The sequence below is a fragment of the Centropristis striata genome, chromosome 23, assembly GCF_030273125.1.
Source record: "Centropristis striata isolate RG_2023a ecotype Rhode Island chromosome 23, C.striata_1.0, whole genome shotgun sequence".
In the NCBI taxonomy this organism is placed as follows: domain Eukaryota; kingdom Metazoa; phylum Chordata; class Actinopteri; order Perciformes; family Serranidae; genus Centropristis; species Centropristis striata.
In genome coordinates, this window is record NC_081539.1 from 5,775,197 (window position 1) to 5,797,357 (window position 22,161).

Genomic DNA, 22,161 nt, shown 5'->3' on the forward strand with positions numbered 1-22,161 from the left:
GTGTATCTGTTACTGTAATCACATCAAAGATCAAAGCAATCAACAGAATTAACTGACACCTGTTCCAGTGACAGCAGAGGTGGACAGACTGCAATTTCTGTCCTCGAAAAGAAAGCATTTTTTGGCAAAACCATAATACCTATCATTGATCCGACTTCACTTTGAGCGTCCTGAGTTCTTCCTGAACGTCAATAATGAAAAAATAGCTTTGTTAGAGCGATCTAAAAAAACTTTTTTCAGAAATCTTCCTGCATTTTTAATATGGGAGCCAATGAGGCTGTTGATGCGTGTTGGTGCGTCCTGCGCCCAAACTATAACTCTGACAGCTTCACCAGAGGATTGTGAGTGAGAAGACAAATTTTCCTACGTTTCTATGTATAAATTATTTCTGTAGAGTGGAATTTGTGGCCTGGAGCGCAGTTTTTTAAAATTATTTTTTTTTTTAAGATTATTTTTTGGGCATTTTTTGCTTTATTGATAGTGATAGATAAAAAGGGGGTGATAGAGGGGAAGACATGCGGCAAAGGAAGCTCAGGCTGGATTCGAACCCGGCTCCGCCGCAGCAAGGACTCAGCCTACATGGTAAGCGCTCTACCGGTGTGAGCCACCGGGACGCCCCTAAAATTTATTTTTTGACAATTTTTTCTCTCCCTCTACACTCTGGCGATGTCACACACTGTGACACGAACATTCCGTGCAATACACACCCATTATAATCTCAGAATTTCTCCAAAAATGGTGCCACTGCCAAATAAAGTTCTGATCTTTGAAATTCAGTCCTGGTAGGTTTTACAACACAGATGTTACTGTGGCAACAGCGATAGTGTTTCAATAATACATGTCCCAGAATTCTGTTTAAAATTACACTACTTTTCTGCTTTTAGCTTTAGCCTGGTAAATCTACCTGCTGCATTTGAATGTAACAAGACTTGGTCAAAACCTGGTATACAGCTGACAGAATTTGGTCAATGAAATCTTTTGTTCCAGGAATAGTTAATGGCAGTGTCTATGTTGTGAATATTTTGGATACTACTTAGTTAGTATGCTTTTGTACCAGCAATACAAACAAGCGTGGGGAAACTTGACACTTTCAGCAGACAAATGTAAAAACAAGCTATAGTATTAAACTGCTCTTACACCCTTCTGCACAGTAAAGCTTTACCATTAACTGTAGGAACAAGAAGAAAACACTTTTGAGTGGAATGGGACTTTAAGATGAGACTCAGAGTCTGAATCCATGCTAGCAGCTTTATAAGACTGTACTGTGACGCAGGGTAGTTTTGAGCCAAATGCTAACTCAGCATGCTTATGCTAAAGATGACAATGCTAACATGCATGTTTAGCACATATAATGTTTACCCTGTACACGATCACCTCTTTTGAGTTTGTTAGCATGCTAAAATTAGCTAAAAATTATGGCAAAAATTATAACCAGTTATATACAAGTTCAATTTTGACCTACAATCAAAGTTATTCAAATGTATACTCTGAACCTGTGTAACAAATTTTATAGCAAGCAATCCAATAGTAGGAAATACTTTTCAATTAAAACCAAAAATGAAAATATAGTGAGTGAGCGTGATGAAAAAAGTCAGGATCACCAGAGTCGTTAGGGTTCATCCTCTGGGAACCACGAATGACTCACCTACGCAGTGACTAACTGAATTTGCCATCACTTGAACCATACAATTAATTTGTAATAGATTTTTCTCAAAATGAATAATCTTGTGAGTTTTTCTATGTTTTTAATGTTCCGATTTAATTTGGCAAATGCTTTTATCGAAAGCGACGTACATCGGAGAGTATAACACAATTCTATCTATTCTGGTCTTGAACCATAACATCATGTCACAATATTATACCCTCTCTATTTACCCGGGCTTGGGACCGGCACTGATGCTACACCGGCGTGTCTCATCAGAGGCTAGATTGCTGTATTTGCTGTATACAGAAATTTTTTTATGTTTGGGGGCTATTTACACATTATTAACAAAGTTTTTTTGAAATATATACTTAAGGGCAGTTCAGAGTGTTTACGTCGCCTCTAATGTATATATTTACGGGTAAACCTGAGCGAACCAGGAGAAAACCCTACATGACATTGTCACAGACTATTTACACTAACGTTTTTTTGAAATATATACTTAAGGGCAGTTCAGAGTGTTTACGTCGCCTCTAATGTATATAGTTACGGGTAAACCTGAGCGAACCAGGAGAAAACCCTACATGACATTGTCACAGACTATTTACACTAACGTTTTTTTGAAATATATACTTAAGGGCAGTTAAGAGTATTTACGTTGCCTCTAATGTATACATTTACGGGTAAACCTGAGCAAACCAGGAGAAACCCCTTCATGACATTGTCACAGACTATTTAGACATTAACGTTTTTTTTAAATATATACTTAAGGGGCAGTTCAGAGTATTTACGTCGCCTGTAAAGTATATATTTACGGGAAAACCTGCGCGAACCAGGAGAAAACCCTACATGACATCGTCACTGACTATGTCATGTGGGCAGAGCCCACCGGTGACATACAGGCTGAAGCAGCGTCCAGCTCTGCTGTGGCGTTGTTTAACTCCTTTTTTATGTTTCTATCCAACTCATTCTGCATCTTGGCTAGGTAGTGCTCCACCCTGCTGTTCTGCCCCTCAGTCACAGGGCTGAGGAAGAAGAGTCCCAGGCCTAGGCTCCTGTTGAGGGGCCCCAGTGTGGCCCCGTAGTGTGCCGGTGAACCCAAAGAGCCCACGTCCAGCGAGGGCCCTCCGAGGCTTCCGTTCGCAATGCTGCTGGTGATCAGGGACCTGCTGTGCTCGTTGAGTAACTTGGAATTGGCTTCTGCAAGCCGACTGTTGGCCCTCTCTAGTTTTGCAGCCAGGGACTTGCGTATGCGCAGCTCCTCTGTGTAGAGTTGTCGATACCGCTCTAGCTCCGTGCGCGTGGAGTCTCTCTGGTTAAGGCTGTCATGACTGTTGGCGCGGGCCCGGCCCAGTTCCCCCTCCAGCTCCCGGATCTTCTGCTCCATCTGGGATCGCAGGTTGGCCTCATTGGCCGCTTTAATCTGATCCAATGCTTCTTGGGATGCTGCCTGGGACTGCAGGAAAATGTTGACCTGCTCCAGTTTCTGTTGTATCTCCTGACGGGCCCTGTCCTCTGCGGCCTCCATTCGCCGTCTCAGGTCCAGCACCTCCTCCTCCAGCTGCCTCTTACTCCTCTCCAGTTGGTCACTACTGCGGCTCAAGCCCTTAAGGGAGGCCAGCTGGTCTTTAAAGTCCCCGTTCACCTTCTCTAGCTGGCTGCAGCGGGATCCTTCCTTCTCCAGCCTCATCTGCAGATCGTCCACCTTTTCTTTCATCTGTCCAATGGAAGCGTCGACCTGACTGCGTTTGCCAACGTCCATCCGCAGACTACTCATAGGAGAGCCAAATTCTGCTCCAGCCGTGTCCTGATCCCGCAATTTCTTCTTTGCAGTCTTCAATAAAGTACGCAGCCTGTACATTTCTTTTTGGAGCTCTGTGTTCCTCTTCATCTCTTGGTCCAGCCGGGTGTCGATAGCCTTCTTCTGCTCTGCTATTTTCTTGGCTTTCTTCTTTTCTATTTCCATCTGGGTGCCCAGGTCTCCTTTTTCCTTTTCAAGCTCAGCCAGGCGCAGTCCTAACTTTGAACGGCTCTTCAGCCCCTCCTCCCACAAGGCCTGAGAGTCCTGGGCTGTGTGAGACAGCATGCTCTGCTTCTGGACCTCTCGACTGAGTTGGTCTTCCAAAGTCATCTTACTGCTTTGGAGGTTTGTAAGCAGGTTCTCCAAATTACCTCTGACCATAGCAGATTCCTGAGCCCCTTTCTGAAGCGCTTCAATTTTGTTGGACTGTTGCTTTGCGGCAGCTTCCAGCCTGGCATTCTCAATCTCAAGCCTTTGCACAGCTTCCTCCAGCTGTTTGATGGTGAGATCAGATGCTCCTGAGGCAGACAGCGCCTCCTGGTGTTTCAGAGCAGCAGAGGCGAGTTCCTTTTCCCTTTCATCCAGACTGCTCTTCAAACTGTTAATACGTCTTTCAGCCTGCACATACTGGTCTTCGCTCTCCTCCAGTTTTCCTTTAAGCCGGTCCAAGTCTTTGTGGAGTCGAGCCTTCTCCTCCTCCAGGTCATTGCGGTAGCGTGTGTTGACCTCCAGGGAAGCTTCACTCATTGACAGCTTCTTGAGCGAGTCAGCTAGCTCCTGCTGCAGCTGCCATAGACTAGTCTCTCTTTCGCTCTTGTCTTCCTCCAACTTGTAGATCTGATCTCGGAGGTCAGCAGCCTTACTGGCGAGCTCCTTATTCCAGTCCTCCACTAGTTGTACTCTCTCTTCGCAGTCAGATCGCAGCTTGGACAGAATGTCACTGAAGCGCTCTTGGGCATCCGTCACAGCACGCTCCTTTGCTACACCTTTGTTTTGGGCCTCCTCTAGCTGTTGCGGTAATAACATGCCCTCACTCTGGGTTTGGGCTAGCCGCTCCTGTGTGGCCTCTTGCCGTGCTCCGGCATGGCTGGCCTGTTCCCTCTCTGCCTGCAGAGCCGCTTCTAGCTCCTTGATGCGTACAGCCACCTGGTCTTTCTCCCGCTGCTGGACCTCCAGCAGTAAGCCTTTCTCTGTCAGCTGCAGTGTGGCCCGATGAACTTCGTTCTCCATGCTGTTTGCTCGAGTCTCCGCCTTGGCCAGCTTCTGGGACAGGCTGCTGATTGCCTCACGCTGACTGGCTGCATCACCTGTGAGTCTGTCTTTAAGACGCTGGTGTTCCTCTTTCTCCCGGAGCAGAGCTCTCTCTGTGTCTGTGTGAGCTGCCTGGCAAAGCTCTGCCTCCTTTACGGCTCCAGCCAAGCGGGTACGAGTGGACTCGACCTCTGATTCCAGGGCTTCGCGAGTCTGCCGCTCATTTTCCAGACGGGTTGTTGTTATAGCCAGCTCAGACTTCAGGGCGGTCACCTGGTTATTGCAGTTGAAGACAGTTTGGGTCAGGGCTTCGCTGTTGAGTTTGAGATCTCGACGAGCATTTTCTAGCTGTTCCTTGAGGGTGTCGTTCTCCTCCAAAAGGTGGCTCTCTTTGAGACTGCTATTGGCCTGCAAACGCTCAAGATCTGTTCTCACGATAGACAACTGCTCCTGGAGCGTAGAAGTCTGTTGGAGCAGCTCCCTCTCCCGGTCACTGGCTTCAGTGAGTTGAGACAAAACCTCATTGCTTTTGCTTATGTTTCTCTTGTTCTCGTCCTCGATCTCTTGCTGCTTACGGAGATGGCTGTTGAGAAGATTTTCCTGCAGCGTCCGAGCACTGCGCTCTTGAGCCAGCAGTCTCTGGGTCTCACTGTGATCCTCTTCAAGCTGTTTAATGTTGTTGACTAATGTCCTCATCTCAAGCTCCAGATTCCTGAGGGGGAGCTCCACTTTCTGTCTCTCCTGAACCTCTAACTGATGCTGCTCCTCCGTCCTCCTCAGCTTATCTCTGGTTGTGTTGTACATCATGGTGGCGTTGCGACGATTTTCCTGCTCCTGTTTCAGCTGAAATTTGAGGTTTGTGACCTCGGTCTGCAGTTCCAGTTGGTTGCGCTCCAAGGCAGATTTAAAATCTTTAACTTCTTCCAAAGAGCTTTTAAGCTCTGCCCTTTCCATTTCCAGCTGGGTCACCTTGTCTGACAGGTACCCGTGGCGACTTCTCGCCTTTTGGATGGAACGCTCGTATTCGTGGAAATTGTTCTGCAGCTTCACCATGGTTCTCGAGTCTAAAGTGGCTGAGTCCAGCTTTTGAATGAGGAGCGAGGCATGGCGGTAGCCTGAAGTGGGAGAGTCGATGTCATCTGTGGCTGTGTCAGATGACTGAGTGAGTTCATCAAAGTCTTCTGCATTCTCCATTTCCTCTGGATTCTCGTTTTTCTGTTGTCCACTGGTTGGAAACCTTCCTTCATCATCCGACACGTCACTTAAAGTGCTATCATCAAACACAGACAGAGGATCTCCATTGACATGAGTGTCGGTCTGAGGGGCTCTGCTGCGCCGGGCCCCCCTGACCAGCTCCAGTCGTGAGGTCTCATCTACAGCTTGTCCTTCCTGTTTGATGCTATTGTAGGTCTGCTGAAGTGGGAGGTGCAATTGTACTGGTGCCCCGTTGGTGCTCTTGGTGGCTGCAAGCTGCTGTTCCTGATGAATTGCTCCAGCTTGACTTGACAGGGATCCTAACCTGGTCTCAGGTTTCTCAGTACCCACTTCTTCCAAAGCCGATCCACCAGTATCCCAGGAAGTACTGGACCTTTGCACCTCCATTGCAGTCTTTGTCGTCTCTTTATCAGGCTTTTGTTGCTGCTCGTCAGACTCTTCACCACTTTCACTGTCTCTTGCCGTCGGTGAGAGCTCAGGAGAACCTGGTTTACCCACAGCCTGATGCCCATCTGTGTTTTGCAGCTGATTGTCAATTGCACTTGCATTGCAAGAGGGTGCAACATTGTCTGGTTCCCAATCTGATTCTTCTTCACTCTCTGGTGTCTGAAGCACCATCTTCCTTGCTCGAGGTGTGGGTTGGGGCGCTGGTTGAGGGGGTGTGCTGGGCGGTGTCTTGTTGTAGTTAATGCTCCTCTGAGGTGTCAGGGGTGCTACGGGAACTATGTCCTCATCCTGCTCTTTAACAGATGGATAGGAGCATTCTGGGAACTCCTCGAGTCCAGGGGAGAGCATTCTGTGGCCAGGTAAGGTTCTCTTACTGGTCGTACTGGCCGAGTCCCAATCTGATGCATCTTCAAGATCGTCAACATCCCCAATACCAAGCTCTTCCATTAAGTCTGTCTTTCCTTCATTATCTCCTTCAAGGTTGCTCAAAACACGAAGTGGTTCCCATTTTGCCTTGTAAGTCTCTTTCTGTATAGTATCATCTTCATCAACATGTTCGCCTCCCTTATCACCATTATTGTCATCTCCAATTTCTTTAAGCTCTTCTTCAACAGTGGATATCTCTGTTTGACCCTGAGTACACAAGCTTTGTTTCTCTTCATGGGGCGTATTCAGACTTTCAGACTGGGACTCAGAGTCCCAGGAGTCCTGTTCTTCCTCTCCCTTCTCCAGACCCAACTCGGACATTAAATCTCTTTTCTTATCTTTAGAGACTTCTGTCTCAGGAAACGGGGAAGTGGCATCAAGGGATTCTGCACTCCGTTCAGGCTGATCATGTTCATCTGAGGCATCTTCTTCCTCCTCATCATCGTCGTCGTCATCATCTTTCTCCTCTTCTTGGTCATTATCATCTTCATCCCCAGTGGAATCTTCTTTCTTTCTGTAGCTTGGAAGAGGGGTAGACGTCATCTGGGGTGCTTTGGAAAGGAAGGAAAGAACGGAGGGCCCATCATTCCTCTGGGTACTGTGCTCAATGATCAGGAGGGAACAAGGATGATGCCCATTCATCACTGCGTAGTCATCAGCTGACCATCCTTTGGTATCCTTTAGTGTGATATCTGCGTTAAACTGCAAAAGCAGCCTCAACATAGAAATTTGTCCATTGCCAGCAGCTATCATTAATGGGGACCTTTGGCCTTGGTCCTTAAAATTAACATCAGCACCCTCCTTGATAAGTAAGTCCGCCATATCAATGTGGTCCTCACGGACTGCCACCGTCAATGGTGTGAATCCCTCCTTATTTTGTGCATTGATGTTAGCCTTATGCTCCAGCAGCAGGACAGTAGTGGAAATGGATGGGATGTTCGCTGCTAGATGTAAGGCCGTATTGCCATTGATGTCGACCAGGTTAGGATCGGCATGATTCTCCAGCAGTATGTTTACACAGCGTTCATGCTGGCCCTGCACGGCCTTCATTAAGGCAGATCTATTTTGATTGTCACATAGGTTAAGCTTGGCTTTGCTCTCAACGAGGAATTGTACCACCTCACCATGTCCACTGGCGCAGGTGATATGAAGTGCAGTCCTGTTCTCCTTGTCAAGCTGATTGATATCATTCTTTTTAGCAAGCTGCTTCAACTTTGCCAAATCACCAACTGAGGCAGCCTTGTGAACTTTCCCGAGGTCCTTTTCTTTCAGTTCATAGCCAGCAGAAAGCACACTCCCGTTGTCAGGAGTACCGGATGGGGTTTTCCTCTTCTTAGTAAAATTTAATATCTTCTTCATTGTACAGGACTGCAACATTTCTTTTGCATTTCTTTTGCACAACAGTCAAAGTTGTAATCTGTATCACAGAGTTAATATTCTATGTATACTTCTTACAATGCAGTGAGCAATCAAGTCTCAATGTCTCGCAGTGAGTCTCAATCTGTCTCAATCCTTCTATCACCAACCCCGAACCCTAAACCTGGTGCCTATATACAAAATCTGATGTGATGTGATGTGATGTGATGTCACAGTGACATCACATTCTAAAGGAAATACTAGCCATGCACACAGTTTGAAGTGACATCATCAGAATGTGACATCATCACATCAACCCCCCCAAGACACACAAACACAGACAGACAGACAAACAAACAAACAAACAAACAAAAATCAGACAAACAAACAAAAAAACAGACAGACAGACAAGCAAACAGACAAACAAAAGCAAAAAACAGACAGAAAACAAACAGACAGACAGACAGACAGACAGACAGTGATCGCTAATTGTGACCACATCTCATTGTTTCACATATTTAAAATTTTAGCCATTTTCCATAGTTTTCTTGATAATAACCAAAATCATTGTAAAGAAAACCATGGAAAATGTCTAGATATCAGCTCTTACATTAAACTCTTATGAGCTATTTTTGTTATCATTATATTTGTCCAAACAAATGTACCTTTAGTTGTACCAAGCATTAAAATGAACAAGAAATTGAAGAAAACAAGGGTGTTCTAATATTTTTTTCCATGGCTGTATAAAATACTTACATAGAAGTCTATATTTTTCCAGTACAGGTTTTATTTGCACTTTAAAGTATCAAACAATCCAAACATACAGTATGTGGTCATGATTGTTTTCATACTGGTTTATTTACATTAAAATACTTTATAGTTATTTTTAGAGCTGCAATCTGACATGACTCAGTAAACAGTGTGTGTGTGTGTGTGTGTGTGTGTGTGTGTGTGTGTGTGTGACCCATATTGCAAGTCATCAGCAGCAGCCTGCCTCAATATGACGTAACTGCGCCGCTGGGGCTCGCTAGTGCCTGGCACGTGCGTTCTGACACGAGCCAAAGGAGCGCCGTCAAATCACGGCACGTGAGTGTATCAAAGCGAGAGACACGCATTGGTGACGGCTTAAAAACATCGATGACACGCATTAACATAAAAACATAAGAAATATAAACATTTTATAAAGCTATTTTTGACTGTCAATGCATTTAAACGGTTGTTTTTTTTCCATTCATCCGCCAAGTTATATAGTCCTTAAGGTGCTGGTTGCTAGGCAACGCATAACGGCGTGAGTGGTGATTTTTTTTTTCTTGGGCGCATTAATATGTAAATTAGCCAAATGTGAAGCGGTTGACAAGTTATGTACAGTTATGACCGTGACGAAACCAATTAATTTAACAATTTATTTTTATTTTCCCTTAAGTAAAATGACTCTTTTGTGAAAAGAGAGTAACATTTACACCATATTTTAAAAAATATATAATTATTTATTTATTTTTCGAATGTCATTTTTAAAGGTAAGGAGAAAGTAGACCCTAACGTTTCTTTTCAGCCGTTGATTGAAAAATCAAATATGGCTACAAGATTGGCAGTTATACTGTTTTAAATTAGCTTAGACGACAAAAAAATCCTAGCTACACCCTTTCAGAGAGACATTTATTGCTGAGGCGGACGGTCCCCCTCCCCTCTCCGTCTCTCGACAATAGGCTGCCCGCTCCCAGCATCATATTTTCCTCCGTCTTTTTTTTTCTCCACCGGAGTCATCGTGTCGCACCGGCGGGCTCCTGTGAGGGTTTTAACGGCTCTCCGGCACGTGTCAGGTCCCTCTGATGAAAATATCCGACGACGCTTGAAATGACTGAAGTGGCTCCAAGCTGCCCTAACATGACAGGTGAGGAAAACATGCTGTCATTGAACTTATACGTTTAATTATTCACAGTAAGCGTCAAACAATGGGTGTTAAATGTGACGTTACTTGTGCAGAGAAACGCCTAGTTTGTGAGGAGATGGAAAAGCTCTATACTGCCAATTTAAACTGAAATAATGCAGATTTACAGACACAGCCTCCTTAATGTCATGTCATGTTTATATTCTATCTACTAAAATGGAAAGGCATTTAGCATCCTTGGTTCAAAATGTTTGCATTGATCAGTACTGCAGTGCAATATTATCAGCTTGTGTGCATCTGTAGTCTCTGGAATAACTCCACCTATTGCAGTATATGTTTAAATCTGTGCAAAAAATATACAAATTGCTGCAGTATATAGTAGCCTTTGAAAACAGTACCAAATATGGGATGTTTGATGAGTACATTTGACAATATACATTTATATTAACGTATTTTAACGGGAAATATGTTGGCATGTATCTTCCTTTTCTCCTTTAAACCATTACATCCCTGTTTTATTGACATACTGACTGCTAAATGTTAGGATCATCTTAGGATGATGTTCTTAGCATCATTAATGCAGCAGATTCTTGTTAGCTTCACATGTCACAGACCTCAACAGAAATTAGCCATGAAAACATGTGAGTCAGCTGATTTATTTCATGCATGTGATGTAATTCTGAGTGGAAATGAAGCACTTGGGATTTAACTTGGATTTGCATGTATTTGCATATCTAATGTGTGTGTTGAGAGGACGTTTGCAGCAGTCCCCAGTGTGTTCATGTATGTGTGTGCAGCACAGACACTTCCATGACGGCCTGAGAAAATAAAAACACTAGAGGTATGAGGCTAAGGGTTATGCTCAAGGGTCCTGCATTGACAGCTCACACTGACACCTGACCCTGAAGGCGACTCAGTGACTGACAGGAGGTTTATTGCAGAATCCCTTCCATATATTGACACATGCAGGAGTCACGTTGGCCACGCCAGCTTTACATTTTTAGCTGTATTTGCCTCTTGGGCGGCGTAGCATGAATCATGTCTGACTGTTCTCTCCAAAAAACACAGCGCTGGCCCCTCCTCCTGCTCCGCTGATCACCAGTAGGAATGCATCTCCTGCTCGATCACCAATGGGATCCAATCCCAACAGCCCGACAGGTGAACCTCTAAACACAACATTACACCCTTTGATATTTTGCCATTATCCTCATTATCAGGATGAAGTAAGACACCAGCCAAAATGGCAATGCTGCAAAGTCATGTAGCGTTTCAATTAAATCTGGGTCCATCTCTTAATTATCCTGTCATACTGTCATGGAAAACATTATTAGACCACCCTTGTTTTCTTCAGTTTCCTGTTATTTTAACGCCTGGTAAAACTAAAGGTACATTTTTTGGACGAATAAAATGACAACAACAAATATAGCTCATAAGAGTTAAATTTAAGAGCTGATATCTAGACATTTTCCATAGTTTTCTTGATAATAACCAAAATCATTTTCAAGAAAACTATTGAAAAATGTCTAGATTTCAGCTCTTAAATTAAACTCTTATCAGCTGTTTTTGTGGTTATCATTATATTTGTTCAAACAAATGTACCTTTAGTTGTACCAGGCATTAAAATTTGCAAGAAATTGAAAAAAAAGATGGTCCTATAATTTTTTCCATGACTGTATATTTCTGATCTTTACATCTTTCTGTGTTTTGTCACAATGTCTTTAAAGTACATTTTACAGTCCTGGAATTGTAAGGAAGTACTCAATATTTAACTGTGTTTTTATGGTTGAAATGACAAACTTAAACTGTTCTGGTGAAAAGAACAAAAGAAAAAAAAAGTGAAAGTATTCTACTTAAGTACACATTTAAGGTACACCTTTTATATTTTTACTCCACAACATCTCAGAGGTAAATATAGTACTTTATCCTGCACTACATTAATCTGACAGCTTTAGTTACTTTTCAGATGTGTATTTTAATACCCTTCCTGTTCAGGAAAAGAAAACACTGGATCCAAGAAATCTCAAGATGTGTTAATGTTGAGAGGTTGTGATTAACTGAAGGTTGTGTTGAGAAAATTCTCCTCCTTCAGCTGGAAAACTAATCATCAAAAGCTGAAAATGGCTGTTTTTCTGACTTTTTTTTAGAGGTGCATGGTTCTCACAGGACAGCCGCACTACAAACATATGATGCATATGATGCACTGCTGCAGATTAAACTACCCAACAGGATATAAAGGAGTTAACATGAGCTCAACCTGAAACATCTACAGCAGTAACATAAACATTAATGCAGCAGGAATATAATAACAAAACATCAAGTGTAAGAGAAAAACACCGGTACTTTTACCAAACTAAAGGATCAGAATACTTCTTCCACCACTGAGTATAAAACATACTGGATGTTCAACCTGCTAACAGCTGAACATAAAACATCTTTATTTTTCTCTTACCTGTCTAAAGGCTCCCGGCTGAATTTAGCAAAAGAGCGACGGGAGGAAAGAGAGAAGACACAAGGTATGAGTAACTCACCAGCTGGTGCAGCTCTATGCAGTCTGTCCACTTCATCTGTCACACACACACACACACACACACACACACACACGTTGTCAGTTGGTTTGTACTTGCTTGTGGTCAATGAGGCATTCAGATCCTTTACATTAGTAAAAATGTCAACACCTCCGTGGAAAAATGCTCAATTACAAATCTGACATTTAAAGTCCCCCTTCACTCAGAAAGGTGTTTTTCTGATGTTTGTGTCCCCTGAAATATCAGACTTCATTATACTGACTTGTATCCGTACAAAGTTTGTCTCTAGAAAGGTGTTTTCATATTCCTTTACTGAGTGCACTTCCCTAACATCTGAGGTTCAAACGTTCCCCGGAGCAAGTAACATTAGGTACTTCACAACTTGGAAAGCCAATCAGTGTCTAATATGCAAAAGCTGAAAAAGAAACCTAAAACTTTATTAGTTTATTTCATTTTCCACACACTTAAAATGGCATAAAATCCAGTTAATGAAGAATAAGAAACGTGTCAGAAGATGTCACACACGTACAATAAGTAGGAAAAAATTAAGAAGTTTCACTAAAAAAGAAAATATGTCATGTATTTCTAATTATCAATCAATATTGGTATCACGACCTTGAATCTATATTTTCCCTGAACATATATATATATATATATGTATATGTTATACATGTATCTATTATATATTTATTTTTATATTAACTATCTACTATTTTTCTAAGATTATTTTGTATGCCTTTTTATGTTTTGTTATATTTAAATTTATTATATATATTTATTTTAATATTTTGTATTTACTGTTTTTATACATTTATTTTTTTAATCCTTTTTATATTATATTTTATTATATTACATTTACTATTTTCTGTTTTTTCAAATGTATTTTTTTCTTACATATTATTGTATGATATTTTATATATATAATAATAATTATTATAATAATACATTAGTTTTTTATAGAGCTTTTCTCAACACTCAAAGGCGCTTTACATAATAGAAAAAGTAAATAAAAAATAATAAGAAAATAAATAAGAACTTAATTTCTTTTTTTTTTTTAAAGAAAAAAGTCAGTGGTTAAGGTGGATTTGAAGAGTTGAGTTTAAAGGGATTTCTTGAAGATGCATATATTTATCCTTTTTTATATCGACTGTATTTCTTTAATGTAGCCTCCCAGCTAAATTATTGTGCTTGTACAATATGTAAACTTGTTATTTAAACTTCATATTTATGTATTATTCTTCTGGCGCTTGCGTGTGTTCAGAGAAGACGGAGATGCTGCGTGATAAGGATCGGCGTGCGCAGCAGCAGCTGGACCGCTGCGCCGAGGAGCGAGGGAGGAAGATGCAGCAGCAGAGGAGGAAGGAGCAGCAGCGGCAGGCGGCGGCCGGGGAGAAGAGACGGCAGCAGCAGACGGCAGAGAAGGTCAGAGGTCACTGCACGCTAACGAGGCGTTCACTAAAGCTTACAAGAAGTGAGAAAACAGCATGACAGCCACTGCAGTGGAATTATAATCTTACAGTTGTGTGTTATATTCAAACCGACCTTCCAAAACAAAGGAAGCTTAAGATACTGTAGAATAGAAGTATTAATATATAGTATATAATAGAAGTTATAATAATAATAATAATAATCATAATAACAGATTAAATAAACTACAAATAATAACAAAATGCCAGAACTTAACTAAAAAAAGAATAATAAAAATGAAATGGAATAAAATGAATAAAAATAAAAATGAAATGATAAAATTAAGAATAAAAAATGAAGAATAAAGAAAAATTTAATTAATTATATTAGACATTTTATTTTAAAATCTTAAATTCTGTTCGCAATCATTACAATACTCGCTTTCTTTTCCAAGTCCTCTGCTTTTATATTTCATCTGTGTAGAATACTAGATTTACATAGCCAGACCTGGATATAAATACATAATACATATATATATATATTTGATAAATAATATATATATAAAAAGCACGAACGACTAAATATAAATCTTTGTTCTCTGAATTTTTATGACAATTTGTTAAAAATAAATGTAAAAAGATAACGTACAGTATCAATAAGTAAGGCGGATAAACCCCTCGCCCAAGTTTGCAACTCGAATATTCAGTATATTATTAACATAGACATTAATGCAGCTTAACCCACCTCATATTTTCTTATATTATCTTATTATCAATATATTTTCTTATCATTATCTTTTATTTTGTTATATTTTCTTCCATGTCTGCTTCCTCTTATCTCTCCATCCTTTGTCCCTCCATCACTCTATTATTTTTAGTCACAACCTTAAACTAAAAAACTAAAACAAAGGATGAAAAGCATTTTTTCCAGCCGTCACCGCGCTCTCTCTCTCTCTCTCTCTCTCTCTCTCTCTCTCTCTCTCTCTCTCTCTCTCTCTTCCTCGTTGTTTTCTCTCTCTGAGTTTCTCTGCCTCTGAACTAATTGTGTCGATCCATAACGGGAGTCAGTGGACTTCCAGCTGTTGTCGGGCTGAACCAGAGTTTAAGGGAATAGCAAGTAATTAATGCAGGAGCTCTAATGACTTTCTGTCAGACGACCAATTGTGTGCATTCAACTGAAACATGAAAAGTTTGGCTGGTTTTTCTGCAGCAGACCTAAAGCCCAGTACACAGACAAGTGGATTTAACCTCCCACGGCCTCCTGCCATCAATTTATCATAGGATATATTTTATTTGAGGCCTCAAAATCAGTGGGAATTAACAGGAAATTAAGGGAAGAAATTCATTATCAGTGTTTCTTTTGCTCATGCTTTATGAACTATGTCATATGCAGATAGAAACAAACTTTTTATCATCATTAGGAGACAGTTTAGTTAACAAAAGTGACTTTAAATTGATTTAGGTTTCACATGAGGACACAAACATCTGCCTAAAAGTCTCCAGCTTCTGTTTGACCAGTGTAACTGTAAAGTACATGTACTCAAGGTACTGTACTTAAGTACAATTTTGAGGTACTTGCACTTTACTTGAGTGTTTCCATTTTATGTAACTTTATACTTCTACTCCACTACATTTTGAGGCAAATATTGTACTTTTGCTCCAAATATATCAAGATATAATACCCTGTTCTGTTTGTTAAAGAACCCAATTCCAATTTCACTTAATTAACACATTTGTAAATTAAATTAACTATACTGGACTGAATGAAACAGAGATTTTTCATTAAAATCTTAAATTCTGTTCGGACCAAAGGCAATCATTGCAATTCTCGCTTTTTTCCCCCCAAGTCCTCTGCTTTTATATTTCATCTTTGTAGAATACTGGATTTACATAGCCAGACCTGAATATGAATAAATAATAAATATATATTTAATATATAAAAAATATATATAAAAAGCACCAATGGCTATTTTTATATAGATACAGTTATATAATACATTACAAACAGAAAAATATAAATATTGTACTTTTTTGCTCCACTACATTTAGCTGACAGCTTTATTTACTTTTTTAGTCAAGATTTAACATGAAAAAATTTGATCGATTTAAAACAATATTTTTATAAATTAAACCACATGACAGTATATGAACTAGATCAAATGAAACCTACCCTGACAACAGTAAAATTCCGCTTAAATAAATGCATCAGAAATAATAATAATCCAATAATATATTGGGAATATATAAAACCATCTGAGTGAGTCCATTCTGCATAACGAGTACTTTCACTTTAAGTACATTTTGATGCTGATACTTTTGTATGTTTTGAACGCAGGACTTTTACTTGTTGACTTTTTTTGCATGAAAAATTACTTAAAAATAAATTGATTGTTGGTAGTATATAGCTGGAGATTAATTTTCTAATCAATTAGTGAACTCTAACCGTGACGCTCTTTATCCCACATCACCAACATTAACTAAAGATAAAAGAGTGCCAAATAGGTTTCATATCAAACGTAAAATACTTACATACTTTTTTTCTGTCAACAGAAGCAGGAAAAAATAAATCTCACCACTCTACCTGAGTCATGAGTGGGCTGAGAACCATTGACTCATATTGTTATAATCCCTTTTAGAGTCAAACATAAATTATCAGCTGCTTTTTGTCACCTCGTAACAGAATATAAATTATTAGTGCCTGTTGAAACGCTCAGCAGCACATAAAGGGTTAACAAGCCCCCGGTCGGTGACAGTCTGATCCACAGAGAGTTCACCATTCAGCGCTCAGGGGGGGGGGGGTCACTGTCTTTATTGATTTAAGGGCTCTGTTTGCATGCTAACAGCTCCCTCCCCCCCTACACACTCTGTATGCATAACTTAATGACATAATGATTGGTCAGCCTCGTGGGGCGATGACATCACCGCCAGCGTATCATGTGCCGTTTACTGGAACAGACTGTCGATGCTCGCAGTGCTGTGACAAGCACATATTTCACTCCTGAAAAGGAAAATAAATCCACACAATCAATGTGATCCAATAAGGCACAACACAGAAGGCTTCAATATCAGATTCTTATATCAATTAAGTCTTTTATTTGAAGCATAAACAGCACTTTCTTGTAGTGTTTTTAATTTACTAATCTTTAAAATATCTAACAATTGAGCTCTAGGTGAAATAAAATCATTTATTTCATCTAAAACTCAAAAGATATTCAGTATACAATGATACAAGCAGCAACGATTCACTTAAGGAAAGCTGGACCCAGAGCATGTTTGACATTTTTTTTTAAATAAATTATTTTTAAATAAAAAATGGTCCATAGCAGAGACATGAACGCCAATGTACATTTTATACACTGCAGTATATTCAGTTTCTTATTGATTAATCTGCTGAATATTTACTGGATTAAACAATAAATAGTTTTGTTTGTGAAATAAAATAAAAGGAGTAAAAGGAATAAAAGGATAAAAATCCATTAAAAAAAAACTAAATATCGAACAAGTGTGAGACAGGGCACTGCAGATAAATTACTTTGTCACTACTCTGCTTTGTAATTAGTGTTACTTAATGTATAATAAATAAATAGGTTAAATCACAAATTAAATAACGGTCTCGCAGGGGAAAATCCTATATTTAAAGGACCAGTCCACCACGCCAAACTCAGTTTATTATTTATTTATCTGCTGAATAATTACTGGATTTAACAACAAATTGTTTTGTCTGTGAAATTTAAAAAAAAGTGAAGAAAAACGGCATAAAAAAATAAAATATAGAACAATTGTGAGACAGGGCACTGCAAATATAAATAAGACCATTATGACATAACCGTGTTACGACACTGCTTTGTAATTATTGTCACTTAATGTATAATTAATAAATAGAATAAATCACAAATTAAATACCAATAAGTTGTAAAAGATAGTGCTTTTAATTTACTAGCCTCTAAAATATCAAACAATTGTAAAATCATAATTCCCCCGAGCTCTAGGTGACATAAAATCTTTTATTTTGTCAAATCATTAGTCCAAAACTCAAAATATATTCAGAATACAATTTTATAAAAGAGAGAAATGCGGCAAAAACTCACATTAAACAAAATTGTAGTAGATTAATATTCCCATGCACTGCAGATAAATAAGCCCATTATGACATAACTGTATCACTACTCTGCTTTGTGATTAATGTTACTTAATGTACAATAAATAAATAGAATAAATCACAAATGAAATACCAATAAATTGTAAAAGATAGTGCTTTTAATTTACTAGTTTCTAAAACATCAAACAATTGTAAAATCTTAATTTCCCCGAGCTCTCGGTGACATAAAATCTTTTATTTTGTCAAATCATTAGTCCAAAACTCAAAATATATTCAGAATACAATTTTATAAAAGAGAGAAATGCGGCAAAAACTCACATTAAACAAAATGATAGTAGATTAATATTCCCATGCACTTCAGATAAATAAGCCCATTATGACATAACTGTATCACTACTCTGCTTTGTGATTAGTGTTACTTAATGTACAATAGATAAATAGAATAAGTCACAAATTAAATACCAAAAAGTTGTCAAAGAGATTTACAATTTGATACTGCAGTCTTCTCATTCGTTCTGCCTTTTTCTGTCAGTCTCCTCTGATTCTCTGATCTATATCAATATATCTGAGCTTCTTTTCTCCACCCAGCTGCCCCCACGGTCTCTTTTTTTCTTGAACTCCTCCTCCTCCCATCGTCTCTCCTCCCTCTTGCAGTTTGTGCGTGACTCTGCATGCACCTTCAGCAAACCCCCCTTTCAATGCTGAGGTGGGGCATTTCCACCCTTTATATATAGACAGTATACCAGAGCAGCGTATCAGCTTTATATTGTGCAGACACCGCCACATTAATGATTTTTGATTGAAAAAATGGGGTGTGGTTGAAAGAGAAAGAGAGTTGTCTCTAAATTACATCTTGTGCAAAATATGACAAAAAAAGAGTTCAGTATGCTGACACGTGTTGGTGTATTTTTATAATGTTTGAACCCATATTTATTTAAACAGGTTCTTTATTTATAACCGTCCACTCTAATGTTTCTGCCGTCCAGCCTTCATCTTCGTCTCAATTATTCATTACAGAATGTCTCTTAAACAGCAAAAACCACAACTTAAATGTGAACAAGGCACTCAGATATTTACACACTAATCAATCGGTATCCAGCACTGAAACAGATGGAAACTATTTTAAAAAAAAGACATAATGTAGCATAATTAGCAGGTCTTAAAAAGTGTTTGAAAAAAGGGGCTTTGGAAGGTTTTAATCAATTAATTTTACAGTATTCAAGTAAAAAATATTTATTTATAATAAAAAAATTATAAAAACAAAATCATAAAAAATATATTTTTTTTAAATCGATCTGGGTCATGGTTACATGAAATAATCTGATCAATTACATCATAATCACTACTGAAAAAATAGGATAAATAATCCCTTCTGGTTTTTAACCATAGTTTAGACTGGCGTTTATATATCATTATGTCAATATGCAAATTAGCTTGTCCACTGAGGAAAGAGACATGATTTATACATTTTTGATTATCAGAACACACAATAAAAAGATGAGGAAAATATTATTTAATTACATATTTCTCACCTAGACAGAAAAGAACAATTCATTTTGAACCATAATATCATGTATCAAGTATATTGTGTTGTTGTTCTGCTGTGGTTTATGTGCATTTTTGTGAAACAAGTGTTTATTTTACATGGAGCTGCAGTGATTAGTTGAGTAATTGATTGGTCGATCAATTAATTGACAACTCTTTCAATAATGCAATAGCCCTTTCTAATTGAGGGCAGTATGTTATACTGTGTGTAGAGACAGAGAGTCAGAAGAAGGTAAAAAAGAAGTGAAAGAGCACTGGAGATAAAACCAATGCAACCAGTCCCTATAGCTTCTTTGCATATGACCTCATACATCGGCACACTTTCACATGGAGGGCAGGTTCTGAGACAACTACCAGCACTACAGCACAAAAGCATGTTATTTGCACCATTTACAGCTGTTTCAATCCATCAAATTTGGAAAATCCAGCAGCTACTTTTGCGTCCCAAACATAGTGGTACATAAAGGAGAAACAATGGCAAACAAGGATCAAAAACCTCTTAAATCTGCATGTCTGTTACAAATATTATCATGCGTTTGAAGCCCAGGGGTCGGCAACCTTTACTAATAAAAAAGAGTCATTGTTGTTTACCTGTTTGCATTACAATGAAGATGAAACTGCCTACTGAGTCTAAATTACCCTACCATCAATACTAATAGGTCATAATGAGCAGTTATTACTATGTTTTTGTCAGAATGCAGCCAGGACCCAAGTGCAAATGAGAGGCGAAGAAATACCTCAGGAGATTTGGAATCGAAGGGAAACTCTAAACTAGACTTGACGTTGGCAAAATTTAGAGGTAAAGATGCCGAGCTGTAGACTTTCTTAAGCTAAGGTGCACATTTTAGTTGAATAAAATGTAAAAATAACATAAAATGTAATTTTTTTACATTTTTATAATTGAAGAATACAAACTGCTTTGGGCCTACACCAACAATCAATGAGTTTTAAATGTAAAGAAATAGAAAATACATTTAATTTGGTATAATTTTTTGTCGTTGCCACAGGGAGCCACTGCAGATGGCCTGAAGAGCCTCATGTAGCTCTGACAGCTGCAGGCTGCCTTCCCCTGCACGAGCCTATTAGTAGGTTCAGAATGTCGTTTTCAATTCAACGGCTGGTTGCTGTTTGGTGACATTTGACTTTAGATTTTGCTGCAGAAACTACTGTTTGAATTCAGAAAATTAAAAAAGAAGGTTGTTAGTTTCATGCAAAAACATCATTGTTTCGATTAAATACCTTACATGATGCACGTCAGGATATAATTGATGTAAAAAAGCTTAACTCCCTTATTTAAAGACCAGTCTACCACGCCAAACTACCTACTGGGTTAACAATAACGTCTTCAAGACCTTCTCAAACTATAAGCAGGTGGAGCAAGCTCCTACTAATCTACAGTCATGGAAAAAATGATTAGACCACCCTTGTTTTTTTCAATTTCTTGTTCATTTTAATGCCTGGTACAACTAAAGGTACATTTGGTTGGACAAATATAACAATAACAACAAAAATAGCTGATAAGAGTTTAATTTAAGAGCTGATATCTAGACATTTTTCATGGTTTTCTTGATAATGATTTTGGTTATTATCGAAAAAACCATGGAAAATGACTGTATACCAATAATGACCACAACTGCCAGTCAATAACGTGATCATGTGGTCTGTAGGAGTGTACCGTCACTTTCCTCTATAGGGCGCCACAGAAATGAGTTCTTAAACCCTGAAGTAAGCTAGCATGTTAGCCCCCTGGGGTCCATCCTCTCAAACTCAATGAGGATTTTGAATGGGTTGACGGTTAGATGCCTGAACCCCATGTAGGGCTGGGCGATATGGACCGAAAGTCATATCCCGATATATTTAGGCTAAATATCAATATACAATATATATCCCAAATTTTTTATCACAAAGTGAGACCAAATGATGAACCGTTTATTTAAGTGAACATAAATACTGTATAACAACAGGAGTACCTTTATTTTAAAATCAAAGCTCACTAAAGTTCACATTTAAAATAAAATAGGCCAATCTTTTTCTGAAATTAATATATTTATATGAGAAAAAAATAACGAACATTACAGAATAACTAAATATGACAAACTCTAGAAAGGGCAGCATTTATGTATAAAGCAGCTTGCCTGCAGCAAGGATCACAGCTCAAATTTTCACTATATTGAAAAATGCGATATGGTCTAATTCCATATCACATTTAAAGATATATCAATATATTGCCCAGCCCTAACCCCATGGAGATGCTTCTTCCGGGTTGGCCTACAAAAATTCGTCATTTCGTTTCCTCCTCTGTTTTTACCAATTACATTCAAAATATCACTTCCTGTCCTCCATCTGGATAACGACGTCATATGTGATTGCAAACAAGCTATATCCAATCCACCCAGTCTGTGCGTGTGTGTGTGTGTGGGGGCAAGGTCCCCTGTGTGAATGTATGTGTGTGTTCGTGCGTGCGTGTGTGTGGGGGTGGTGACGGGTTGCATTTTGTCTCCTCCCGTCTGACTAAAGTGCTCTTTGAAATAGACTCAGGGAGGGAGGGAGATCGAGGTAG

General features: G+C 39.1%; 2 protein-coding genes across 2 annotated transcripts in view; one reads left to right on the forward strand and one right to left on the reverse strand.

Moving 5' to 3' along the window:
- Positions 1-1,985: 1,985 nt before the first annotated feature.
- Positions 1,986-8,292, reverse strand: LOC131961648 (ankyrin repeat domain-containing protein 26-like). Its single transcript, XM_059326483.1, has one exon. It carries the CDS (start codon positions 8,157-8,159, stop codon positions 2,508-2,510), a length of 5,652 nt encoding a protein of 1,883 aa, XP_059182466.1. The 5' UTR covers positions 8,160-8,292; the 3' UTR covers positions 1,986-2,507.
- A 1,186-nt stretch (positions 8,293-9,478) lies between these two features.
- The window catches only part of LOC131962010 (ensconsin-like), a 34,315-nt gene continuing 21,632 nt past the window's right edge, over positions 9,479-22,161 (forward strand). Inside the window, exons 1-4 of the mRNA XM_059326956.1 lie at positions 9,479-10,029; positions 11,095-11,184; positions 12,486-12,539; positions 13,813-13,973. Coding sequence (XP_059182939.1) covers positions 9,993-10,029; positions 11,095-11,184; positions 12,486-12,539; positions 13,813-13,973 — 342 coding nt within the window. The 5' untranslated portion in view covers positions 9,479-9,992. The remainder of the gene's footprint in view (positions 10,030-11,094; positions 11,185-12,485; positions 12,540-13,812; positions 13,974-22,161) is intronic.